This window comes from Notolepis coatsorum (assembly GCF_963971535.1).
Source record: "Notolepis coatsorum genome assembly, chromosome: 17".
NCBI classification, from domain to species: Eukaryota; Metazoa; Chordata; class Actinopteri; order Aulopiformes; family Paralepididae; genus Notolepis; species Notolepis coatsorum.
Window position 1 is genome coordinate 52674677 of NC_140181.1, and position 13409 is coordinate 52688085.

The window sequence follows — 13409 nt, forward strand, 5'->3', positions numbered from 1 at the left end:
TTGAGTAGTATGTGTTGTCCTGGTTCTGTTCTATAAAGATTCCATCTAGAATTAGCAACTGTTTCCAAGGGGCCCGTTACCCAGGCAACCAGACTGATTGTTTACACTGTTCAGTTTGCACACGCTGAATGCCTCCTTGTAGTCAGGACAAACTGAACACATAAATATGGACTGACTGCAGGCAGAACACTTTTGTCCCCAGTTGGTGCATTTGTTGTTGTTTCTTCCCCTGCGACCTTATGGACTAAGATTGAACGCACATAGGACTGTTCGTTGATTTTGGATTTCCGTCTGCATGCTTCACTGAAATTGGAAGTGAAACCCCTTCAGTTGAAGTGGATACAAGCAAGGTCAGAGTTCACCTCATGTTTGCTCATGCAAACCACCATTTTGTATAACACTTTATGTTGTCATCATTCTTTCTCGCTTATCTTTTTAGGGTTGATAGGAGTAATGCTACTGTAGAAATATGCCGACAAATTCAACAACAATGCAATGTGAAAGCAAAAGATTCAGTATTCAAAATCTTGTTTTTCAATTTTGTTGCACAGCAATTGTGGCAATTGTCGCAGGGGTTTTCTTTCAAACTCCTCAAAACTTTCCAAAACACAGGCGTAGTCAGAAAATCTAGTTTTGTGTTGTTTATTTTGTAGGGCTTCCCAAGGTGCAGAGGTGATAATATTTACAAAAAAAAGAAGAAAAAAAAAGAGAGAAAACTAAGAAAACAAAAAACATTTCAACAAAAAGAACAATCGAACAATACTTAGGTGTTATTATGATAATAACATCTCCTTTCAACATACTGAAAGTTGGCTGTCCTCAGAGAGGGTGTACTAAAACAGAGGAGGAGAGTGGAGACCCCGAGTCCCAGTGCGAGCCGGGAGGTGACGTGCAAAGGAGGAGCCGGACATGTTCAGGAGGAGGAGGACACGTCCAGAAGAGAGGAGGAAGAGGTCAGCTCAGAGGTCAGAGGGCGAGGGACTGCGAGGTCAGATGGAGGGCCTGGTGTGTGTGGGGAAAGGTGAGAGGCCCTTTATGTTTCTGCTATTCCAAATGATCATTAGAATCAGTTAAAACTACAATCTGGAATTTATCTAATCCTGTAGGATTTTGAGTCTAAATGCTGGGTATATAGTCATACTATATTATTACATTCTTGTTTGACTTGTTTATGGAAAAATACGCTTTTTTAGAACATTCTTAGCCAATCATGACTCAAAATACAGGTCCGCTTTTTGTAATGTTGGTGTTACATTACCAACATAAACAAACCTTTTACAGCCTCAAGTCATGTAAAATTCATGATAAGCTGTCACACGCTAAACTGTCACACGCGGCCAGTCCCAGTGTCTGCGGCTTAGAGTGGTTCTCAACGTGGCATCCGCGGACCCCCAGGGGTCCATGAGGGGATCCCAGGGAGGGTCCCCAGAGAAATGGGGAATCGTTTAATTGCACAGCAAACAGAAAGCTCATGAGGGCTATGCTAATGTACGAGGACGTCCACTTCACCTGACTAGTGGATAGCCTTGGGTGTCTACACTACCAACAGGGGGAACAAGAGGAAACATGAGCGAAAAGGGGAAATTAGTTTTAAAACTGGTTTCACTGACCCTGGACCAGTAAAACATAGCCTTATGGTGCTAATAGCCACAGCTAGCCCGAAGGCAACGGGATTGGGTGCAACAACAAAAAGGTCAGTTGGAAACAACACAACAACGTTGGTTCTGGCGCCACTCCTCTTAGCTGTAGCAAAGATTCAGTCCATATGTCCATTTTAACCTGCCTGACTCATCTCAGTCAGACACAGTGGTCTCTCTCCTACAATCCTTTGACCTGACTGCCACTGTCATGTTTCCCACTCACAAAGCAGGCAGCTCCTTGGATCTCTTCATATTATTTTGTTTTTCAACCTGCCTGTGAAGCACTTTGGTGCCAGCTACCGCTGCCTGGAAATGTGCTATACAAATAAAATTTACTTGACTTGACTTGACTCATAATCTCCCGTACTGTAACTCCAGCATCATTAACACCACGGTAACTCCCCTCCATGTATCTGACAACTTCTTCACCTCACTAACTCTTGTGCTTAACCCTCATGTTGTGTTAGGAATTGGCCGTTGTTAGCGGGTCAATGTTGACCCGGGGTCTAACTCAGTCCTGACCACTAAAAAGAAAGGAGTATCACTCAATATAGTTAATACTACATCCTAACTAACATTATATGCATTCATAACCATATAATCCCATTGTAATTAGATTTTATGGCCCCCGAGACACATCATGTCCCCTTTTTTTTATTTTTTTTTGCTTTTTCTCCCATTTTCTATTTTTCTCCCATCCCAATTTTCGTATCGTCCAATTCAACCCTCCCCTGTCTTTGAACGCTGTTTCATGCCTCCCACAAGCCGGCTGCAATGTGGACTAAGTCATACATAGCACGAGTCCCCTCCGATACTCGAGGTAACAGTAGTCGCATCTTTCCACCTGTGCGGCTCGATCTTTCAGCATCGGGGGTCTGGGCTTTGGAGGGGCCCCGCCCCCGTCGCTTCCTGATTCTACTGCGCAGGCGCACCAACCGACCTGTAGGAGTCGCTGTCCACAACGCCCGATCCCCACCCATCAGTTTCCCTCCCCCTAATACTGCCAATGTGTATTAGTGCGGACGACCAGCTAAACGGAAAGCAATGTGGAGCGCTGGGCTCGAACAGGGAGGCTTTCTTGTTCGAGCCGAGTCTCCAGTATTCGTGGTGAGCGCCTTGCCCACTGCACCACGTAGCCGCCCATCATGTCCCTTATTTTTAAGATGAAAATGAGGTTGTTCAATCATAATATACTAAATGTGAAACCCATAGATAATAATGTTTTCTGACTATAATAGAACAATATTAGAATATAACTTCTGAAAAAAAAGTTTAGTATATTTATTATTATTTTATTTATTTATATTTAGTATTTTCTTTTTTTATCCACTTTTTCTCCTCCTGTTCTTCTCAGATTTTCTCCCATCCCAATTTTTTGTCGTTATGCCAATTCCCCCCTCCCCTTCCTGGTCGTTGCTCGCATGTGCCCCCCACTGGTCGGTCTAGGGAGTCCTGAAGTCTATCAGATGCTTCCTCCGTCACATAGGAGACAGCCAGCAACCTCTTTTCACCTGCCAGCGCGGACTCTCATTGGTGAAGTGTAACGCGTGGGAGGTCACACTACCTTCATCATAGCCCTTCTTTGCTGTGCAGACGCCCTGACCGACCTGTAGGAGTCGCTGTTTACAACGACCAGAACACCACCCCACCGGCTTCCCTCCCGCTGACTCTGCCAATTGAGCCAGTATGACGGCCGGCCAAGCCGGAGGCAACGCTGACAGCCGGATTCGATACCGGTGTCTCTTGCGTTGGTGACAAGTACTTAGACCACTGCGCCACCCAGCCGCCCTCTATATTTGGTATTTTTATAGTATAGTTTTACCTTGCCGGGTCAAGAATGACCCTAACACCACAGTCGTACCTTTTCTTTCTGCAGATACCTTCAGAATTTTCAAAATGGTGAAACATAGTTTTGCTGTGCTTATATATGTGTTGTGGAGGATATCATAAAGCCTTGTTCTAATAAAATCAACTACATGGTAGTTATTACATATAATAACCTTGAAACGGGTCGCTGGAGACCCTAACACCACATAAGGGTTAACCCCAAACCCTCCACCCCAACCAACTCGTCTCAGTCAGATGCAACCTGCAAACTATCCCCCTCCACCCTCTCCTCCGACAGCCTATCCGCTCTACCTTTGAGTGAGACTTTCTCTGCTCTCCCCACAGATACGGCAACCTCAACCCTCCTCTCAGCCCTCTCTTCGACAAGCTCTGTCCCCTCATGAGAGGCCTGCCCACCGTTCACCACCAAATCCATGGCTGTCGGATGCAGTGAGAGAAGAAAGACAGGTCCTGAGAGCGGCCGAGAGGAAGTATAGAAAGTCACGCCTCACTGGTGACATCACCACCTATCAAAACCTCTTGCTTTCTCCAAAACCATTACTACTGCCAAAGCTTCCTTCTTTCACCATAAGATTGAGGCCTCACCTTCGCAAACTGCACGCCACCATGTCCTCCCTCCTCACTCCCCCTCCACCCCCCCTCCTCTCTCTCTGCCGAAGACTTTGCGATTTTCTTTGCAGCTGCCTCTCCCAACCCCCGCCCATTCCAAATGCTGAATCGAGAACCTCATTCTTTACTCTGTCATCTTTCTCTCCAATTACAGACGCAGAGGCCTTGACACTGATAACGTTGAACTGTCCCACTACATGCCAGCTGGACCCTATACCCTTCCCACTCCTCCAGACCATAGCACCAGACATCCTCCCATTCCTAACGGCAACCATCAACTCCTCCCTCAACTCGGGGCTGGTTCCCACCTCCCTAAAACAAGCCAGAGTCACACCACTCGTAAAAAAAACCAACCATGAACCCCACCGTCATACTATTGTCCTCCCCTTCCTCTCTAAATCACTTGAACATGCTGTGTCCAACCAACTTACTGATTATCTCTTACAGAATGACCTCCTAGACCCTAATCAGTCAGGCTTCAGGACTGGTCACTTCACAGAGACGGCCCTCATAGCAGTCACAGAGGCATTTCACTTAGCAAAAGCAAAGGGCCTCTCCTCTGTCCTGATTCTCCTGGACTTGCCAGCAGCCTTCGACACAGTAAACCATCAGATCCTCCTCGCATCCCTCGCAGGAATGGGAGTGGCTGTCTCTGCGCTGGCATGGCTGATATCCTACCTCAACGACCGCTCCTACCAAATATCATGGAGAGGGACCCTGTCGGCCCCCTGCCCCCTTTGTATGGGTGTCCCCCAAGGTTCGGTCCTTGGACCCCTCCTCTTCTCCCTCTACACCAAATCTCTGGGTAACATTATCACATCTCATGCTTTCCTGTATCATTGCTATGCCGATGATACTCAACTCTTCCTCTCCTTTCCTCCCTCAGATATCCATGTCTCTGAGCGACATATCCGCCTGGATGATGACCAACCACCTCAAACTGAACAAAACAGAGTTGCTTCACCTGCCGGCCAAATCCTCTCCGCTGACCGACTTTTCCATCACAGTGGAAAATGTAGCCGTGGCCTCGTCCCGGGTGAACTTCTCCGCTCACATCGCCGCAATGACCAGAACCTGCAGATTCCTCCTAAGCAATGCCAGAAGGATCCGCCCCTTCCTGACAAAAGAAGCCACTCAACTCCTTGTCCAATCAACAGTTATGTCTCGCCTCGACTACTGCAATGCACTGCTCGCTGGTGTACCGATCACCGCCACCAAGCCTCTTCAACTAATCTAGAATGCAGCCGCCTGTCTGATCTCAAACCTACCAAAGTCAGCCCATGTTACCCCACTTCTTAGGGACCTGCAAGGCGCAAACAAGGGACTAAACACGTTTCGCAATTATGCCACATCAATGTGGAACGCCCTACCCAAAGCTGTAAAGGAATGTGAATCACTACCCACTTTCAAAAACACTCTCAAAAAACACCTAAGGGAGACTGCAATTCGAAACTGGCCACTGTAAATGTCCGAACACAACCTCCTCCAATGTACAGTAAATTACCATGTATGGTCTTGTCAATATTCCAATGTACAGTTTTGTTTGTACAGTTGTACAGTGTACCCCACCCACCCCACTCCCACCCAACCCCCCCCCCCCCCCCCCCCCCCCACCCACCCAACCACCTTCAATGTACAGCCCCCCCCCCCCCCCCACCTACCCAATCCAATGTACAGTTTCTATGTCAAATGTATATACTTTTTTCTGGACTCTTTTTGTATCACAAACAGTACTGTATTTGCAAATCTGGTATGTCATAAATGTATAGATGTAGCAGTACTGTCTATCTGTATGTCATGTATGCCATATATGTTACGATGAATTGAAAATGGGGGACCCTGATGTAAACAAGACGAAAGTCTTTCTCTGGTCTGCATCCCCTTAACAATTGTATGTATTGAGCTGTACTGTACTGTACCCATTCTGCAATCTGTTAATAAAGTTTTCAATCAATCAATGCACTGGCTCCCCATCACTGCACAAATCTGCTTCAAGGTCCTCGACCTGGCATATCGCGCAGCGAAGGGAACGGCTCCCGCCTACCTCCGGTCAATAATAATAATAATAAACTTGATTTGTATAGCACCTTTCATACAAAAATTGCAGCTCACATTAGGATCTAACATCACAATAGGTCACCTTGTTTATGGTTTGATTCAGTTTAAAAAAAATAGACAATAATAAAAAGAGTAAAATAGAATAGACAGAGTAAAATAGTGCAATAGTGCAGTGCAATACAATTGTAGAATAGAATAGACAGTAAAATGATGCAACTAGTGCAGTCCAATAAAATAGTTCTGGATTACTGTTTTAAATCATCTTTACCTTCCCTATTGGTATCCACCGTTTAAAACCTGACAGTCTTCCCTCCTGTTTGATACCCACTTTGACCCTTCGAACCTCCCTCTCAGGGCGGAGTTCCCTCTCTCAGGGCACAGTTCTAGGCCTGGGTCCCCTACACAGTTTTAAAGCCTGACAGTCTTTCTTCCTGCTTGATACCCACACAGTTTAACTCATTCAGCGCCAGGGATTAGCCTGGTCCCATTCTAGCTATGCCACACTTTAAAGATAGGAGTGCGTTACCTTGTTTGTAGAGCTATATCTATATTATATATTATAGCTATGGAGACAATACTATAGTCATTTGACAGTGACTTTCTTCCGTCAAACATGCAAAAAGGAGATAATTTTTTCATGCATACGTTTGCACGTTATCCCGTGGTGAATATAAGTATAGTTTAGGAGTGATCCGGGATAATTCCTGAAAAGCTGGTTTATAGGGGGCGCTACGTGTATTCTACTATAAGCGTTGGCGTTTCTTGCCTGAACACGCTACTATTTCCAAATCAAATGTATATAATAGGTATTATGTTTCATCATGAATGCATGAAAGGGGGGGGGGGTCGTTTCTGATGCTTTGATGGCCAGTAACGGCTTTCTTGTTGAACACTACAGACGCTGATCAGCTGGATCTATATGAAAACATTGTTGGACAAGCTGAAATTTATGTCAGATAGTCCTTACCTTTGGTCGGGGGTATTCCAAAAAGAATATTCCAATTGTCTGATCGCGATTTCCAGTATTGGTGTCCATCTGGTCCCGGACATAATTTGGCACAACTTATGGATCGAGTGTGCCAGATGCTTTTGGAAGTGGTCGGATGAAGCGATTTACTCGGCTCAGTCTAAATTTAGTGCCCGGAGGGATTTAAATGTAACACACGGTCTGGAACAGGGTTTACTGCACTCTCGATACTGCCACCTAGCCGGATCTGTCCGGTACTGCACCCCCAGGTCCCAGTATGCCTTTTAACAGCAACATACAGGTCTGTGACATTGAATAGAATATTAAAATCGAAAAGAAAAAAAAACAGACCAAATAACGAGTTTACTCGCTGTTGGCGTTCAACGCATGGCGCCCAATAACGAGTAAACTCGTTGTTGGCGGGGAATGAGTTAATACCTGACAGTTTAGAACCTTTAATAAAAAGTCAAATGGAATGGACAGAGTACAATTATGCAATAGTGCAGTGCAATAAAATAGTTCTGAATGACTGTTTAACAGTTTAAAACCGTCTTTACCTTCCCTGTTTGCTTTTGGTCAATGGTCTCTAACTACACACCCTCAAGATCCCTCTGCTCTACATCCTCTGTCCGCCTCAGACCCACTCCTATCCGAGCTCTGGGAGGGTCATCAAAGAGAAGCCACCTATTCTCGGTCCTCGCTTCCCACCACATTTAGGACAGCCAAAACCCGACCAATCTTTCACGGTCGATTAAAAACACACTTCTTCAATCAATATCTGAAATGAAAAAAGGTTTAACAAATTAAATAAAAACACTAACCTTCTTACTGTCTTATACTATCATGCACTCTTCCTACTATACTAATATGTATTTACTACTAGTCTACTATGCACTCAACACTGCAGCACCCAAGTTTCAGCACTGTTTGATGAACATTGTTACTCAGCTGTCATTTAGCTAAATGACAACATGTAAATGTAATGTATAAATTATGTCAAAGGAAAGCTGAATCAGTGGTGTGGTTGTTCACAGTTCAATATCCAACATCCAATTTGTGAGCAGAAAGAATGTTGCTTAACTTGGGGCGAGATGAAGTGGAGAGGGTTCCTAAGTCAAGCCATTTAGCTAGTTCTGCTGGGTGGTGGTTGAGTTGGAAAAGGGTGAATTGGTGTTGTAGAGGCTTTCAGGACTGCTGTGATGTGTAGAGATGAGACGTTCTCCCATGGGTACCGGGTCTGCCATTCATGATCTCCTTTCTGGTTTTATTCCAGAATTTCTGTTTTCTGGTTTTAAGCCTCAAGCCGGTAATGTCATCCTCCTCCTATAGGAGCATTTACTGTAGAGAGGCAGCAGAAGGAGGGGAGAGGGGCAGGTACACAGCATAACATCCTATAACACACAAACAATCAGCCCACTACCCCTCCCCAATTAGGCTGCCTCTCGTCCAGCAATCAAGGCCAATGTCAATGTTCTCAGTAGCCGTTCACGTTCACACAAGAATGGCCATCACAGTCTTAGAAAAAAATCCACTCAGAAATACTGAATGTTTAGTCAGGAATTTCCTGTTCATTATGAACTATTGTCACAGACTGCGGTGCCAGTGCTTTTTGGATGGGTTGAAATTACTGGTCACTCCAGTTTTCTGTGACAAATCAAAACAAAGTCAAGTGTTCCTTACAACAGGCTCAGATCTAGGGGTGTAATGTTGAGTACAGCACCACCTGGCCATGGCATATTCATATCTGGGTTATGGGTCGAGACTACCTTTACATCTGACATATTCATATATAATGTGTGTCCATTATGATGCATTTGGCAAATAAAAGTGATTCTGATTCTGATTAATTTAGACAAACCATGAGTAGGCAACACTTGCTACTGGCTAGCCACCAAAGATCCTGACCCAGCTCGCATGCTCACTGTAGCAGAGAATGCAACAACACACAATTTCATTCATGTTTGTCAGGATTTCAACAAACAAAAAATGCAAGCAGTTTGGATGACTGTTGTGTGCATCCATAATGCATACATGTGAATGCTTGTACGTGTGATGTTTACCTGTGTGGTTGGGCATGTTTGCGTGTATGCATCTGTTTGTGTGTGTGTGTGTGTTTCAGGTGTGTGCCTGGTGGAGCATTATCTCAGTGACTGCAGCAATAAGACATCCACCTCCATGGGGGAGGGCGAGCTGTCCTACCCAGACAGGAGCAAGGAACAACAGGCAGAGGAGCGCCGAAAACCTGGGCTGTCCTACCCAGACAGGAGCAAGGAACAACAGGCAGATGAGCCCCGGGAACCTGGGCTGTCCTACCCAAACAGGAGCAAGGAACAACAGGCAGAGGAGCCCCGGGGAGCTGGGCCCTTCTTTTTCTTTGGAGGAGCCAATGGGGCTGCTATGTAAGTAGACCAACGTGAAAAAAATTATATGTGTACCATTAGATTAGAGCTTGACTCAACAGAAACTCCAACCTGAACCTAAATCTGTTTGCTGCCCAAACCCAAACCAAGGGATTAATACATTTTTGTGTGTCCAAAGTTTTAAAGGTAGAATCTGTGATGTCGTCAAACAGTGACCTCTAGGCAAAATAGCCCTTCTTGGTATTGCACTTTGTTTACATATTTTGTTTTGGTGTGATGTGTGGATTGGAATTGAGGCTCTACCAAGGGAGGCCTGGATAAATGCACAGTATAATAAGTAGGGATGCCCCGATCACGTTTTTTGCCACCGATACCGATCACCGATCGTCGTGAGCCATATCGGCCGATACCGATCCGATACCGATCGTTTTTGATTAAAAAGAAATTAAAAATTATTTTATATAAATTTTTTTTTTTAATAAAATATATATATTATATAATTAGACTTGTACTTGTATTATCTGCGAGACATCGCCACCACGCAACAAGTCAAAATGCTCGCTATCTGCAAACAGCTCCACTGTCTGTGTGTACTCTAGTAGCCCTAGCTCCAAAAAGGATTCTCCGGCGCTGCAGCGGGACCCTATTGCCTTGGTAACGTTATGCTTTGGTCATTTCACATTCAGCAAGCCCTCAGCTCGAATACGCATTCAATGAATGTTATAAGACATTGATATCAGGAGCTATCTGTAGCTACTGCTAGCCGGCTAGATGACGTTAAGACAACTATTTAGTTCAATCGGACATTTCGTTTTGAACCGTGAACTAACGTCAGCTAACGCAAGCTAACGCAAGCTAACGGAGATATCAACATGGGCTACTAGACTTCCTGGGGCATTTGTTGATATCCCGAGCTATCAGTAGCTAGCCGGCTAAATACCGTTAGACAATGCCTACTAAAAGTGAATAGTTGACTGGGTAATTTTGTTTAAACAGTAACGATAGCTAGGTAGCTAACGTTAGCTCAGGTCGAATGCACTATCTAGACTCAGCAGAGGAGGTCCGCCTCCTCTGTGTTTACAAACTCTACACGGGTATGGGCGGGGCTAGGGAGGAGGAGCAGTTTGCAGGTCCTGTGCGTCTGAGACAAGCGAGTGAAATATCCACTTGATCAGTTTCCGCGATCGGCGAATATGACTAATTATCGGAATTCCCCGATCACATATTTATACTGATTATCGGCCGATAACGATCGGTGGCCGATCGATCGGGGCATCCCTAATAATAAGTTACATATTATACATATTATAGTCATTTATTATAGTGTGAATCTTTCCAGGCCTGTCTTGGCAGAGCCTGTGGTGTGGCAGCCTATAACACTTTGAGTGCCACGGACACGTTTTGTGGACTGTTGAATGCCACCAACGCTATATAGCGTTTGTTTGTCGTATTTTTTTTTATTAGCGATTTGAATTCATATTTCATCAATCGAGCCTCACGCTAGTGCTGCAGACTCTCTCTGAGCTCCATTGGGGAAATACCGCCCCCTATCGTCTCTCCGGATGGTACTGCACCCCATTGGATTAGACTGATGGGGGGGGGGGGGTCCAGCCTCCTCATTTTACTTCTCCGGTGAGGCATCTGAAGAGACCGAAGTGATCGCCGAGCCGGAAAACGTGTGGAATACATATTTACAGTACCCAATGCTGAATCAATAAACGCGATAGATATTTGGAATGGCGATCATGAATTGGAATAATCTTTTTGGAGAACATCTGATCTGAGGTAAGCAATTTATTTTACCAGTCTTGGGGTAATCGGATCTATTTTCACTGAGATATCAGCGTGTGCCCCATGTGTGTGTGTGTGTGTGCGATCAGGAAATGAGAGAATATATTTTTCAGATCGCTTCTCTAGCGTGCATAAGTACACATATACTATCGATAATCTAGCGTTTATTTGAAAACGATTCATAATTAGGCCGAAAAATTACAACGTTTTTTGTGTATTCCAGAATATTCCAGTAAATGCCGTTTATCACGGAATCTATATATTTTCCTGAAAAACAATAAATAACAATAAAAAAACAACCAATAAATTCAACACGACCTGATGCCACGTTGGGTTCAGTTGGATAATGGGCATGAATGTCAAACCATATGAAGTGTTCTACCTGTTCTCATGACCTTTGAATTGTTATGTGATAAAATAAATGTCCTGTGTTACAAGCGTGACAAATTATTGTGAGGGCAGAAGATGGAGGAGGATTTACGACAAACACAGGCAAGACTTCAAACTCAAATGGTGTGAGACCAAGTCGTCAACCAACTACTTCTGCTTCAGAGAAGGTATACTGACACTATAGGGAATTGTATGCATTACACACACCCCCTCAGTAATTACAGGACACAACCGTTTCCTGTGCTTAAAGTGGGATACCTGGTATTTACTGTATGGTGTATTCATATCTATATTTTACTATAGGATAACAGTGTAACCCCCCAAATTACAATGCTAAATGAAGGACCACTGTTTAAGAGATATTGGACTTCTGACATCTATCTCAAAATGTTGAATTTAACAAGTTGATCTTTTTCCTATATGCTAGGCCAACAATTCTCAACATTTTCCTGTAAAGTTTGTCTATGACCTGCTGTATCCAGGTGAACAGTTACTGTACCAGATTCCCAACAACAGGGTACTGACCACTAAGATCGGTCTCCTCTGCAGTCTTCGAGAATATGATCGTGTCTGTGCCAAAGTCAACCATGGTCAAAGGCTGAGGTGAGACTTTAAAAGACATAATAGCCTTCTTCTGGCTTGGGATTTTCCTGCAAAGTATCCAAACAGGGGTAGTTTAGGCTAGTGGTTCCCAACCTTTTTGGGCCCAAGGCACATACAAAATTTAACTGAAATCTCAAGGCACACCAAAAGTCTAACTAGAATCTCAAGTACACCAAAAATAAAACCAGAATCTCAAGGCACACCAAAAGTCAAACCAGAATCTGAAGGCAGTAGGCACACCAAAAGTCAAACCAGAATCTCAAGGCACACCAACCTATAGTCACAGTCATCAATTATGGAGATCTCATGTCACGATTAAAATGCCATTAGAGACATTTCCCTTATGATATCAAGGCCCATGACTGATGCAGTAAGAAAACTATGCCTTGTTGATGTGCAATAAGAGATTTCAGAAAGATAGATGAGAGAACAGTGCCATGTCAAGAACAGCACAAGTAATATACATCTGATTAACAAGTGCAGCAAGTAATATACATCTGATTAACAAGTGCAGATATTGTACAGTAGACTATTTGTATTCATCTCTTATCTGGATTAAACAGGTAGTGTGTTCATTCATATATGGAGCTATATAAAAAATGTGTCCCACTAGTAATGAATAAGTGAGTGCTGAATGAAATGTTGAATGGAAATGTATCTAATTTAGAAATCATGTTTTATGAAAACTTATAAAAAACGAATTGGTCTAAAATTCCAATTGAAAACCACTGGTGTATGCTAATATGATTATCTGCAATGTTATGTCTAAATATCTTGACATTTAGCAGTTTAGTTGTTTTTCCCCTTCACCATATAGCCTACTGTGGTGAAAATGTTTCTAAATGTGTCCTTCAACTTCCCTAAAACAGCCTTTCTAGCATTGTTAGCATTCTTCATTGAAAGAAGACATGAATTTAACTGCTAGCCGCAGGCAACCTAGTCAGTTAGTTTGCTTGTGGCTTGTGGCTTGTGGCTATCAGTGCCCCTTGGTTCCAGTGATGAATGCTAATAATGCTACAGTACAGAATGTGATTGAAGTATCTGCTGAGGACAAGTAACAGCCTCATAATATCCCTTTAATGGAACAGAATGCAGAGAGGCCTTTGTATTTACAGTGATGTACTGTAACCTTTCAGAAACTTG

At 43.9% G+C, this 13409-nt stretch overlaps 1 protein-coding gene across 2 annotated transcripts in view; it reads left to right on the forward strand.

Moving 5' to 3' along the window:
- Positions 1-238: 238 nt before the first annotated feature.
- ttll10 (tubulin tyrosine ligase-like family, member 10) overlaps positions 239-13409 on the forward strand; it is a 31819-nt gene continuing 18648 nt past the window's right edge. Inside the window, exons 1-5 of one of the 2 annotated variants that reach the window (XM_084332748.1) lie at positions 239-350; positions 824-1021; positions 9242-9521; positions 11712-11830; positions 12146-12266. In XM_084332748.1, the coding sequence (XP_084188874.1) occupies positions 910-1021; positions 9242-9521; positions 11712-11830; positions 12146-12266 (632 nt within the window). In that variant the 5' untranslated portion in view covers positions 239-350; positions 824-909. Of the gene's footprint in view, positions 351-809; positions 1022-9241; positions 9522-11711; positions 11831-12145; positions 12267-13409 lie in introns of both variants that reach the window. The other variant, XM_084332747.1, reaches the window with a different exon arrangement.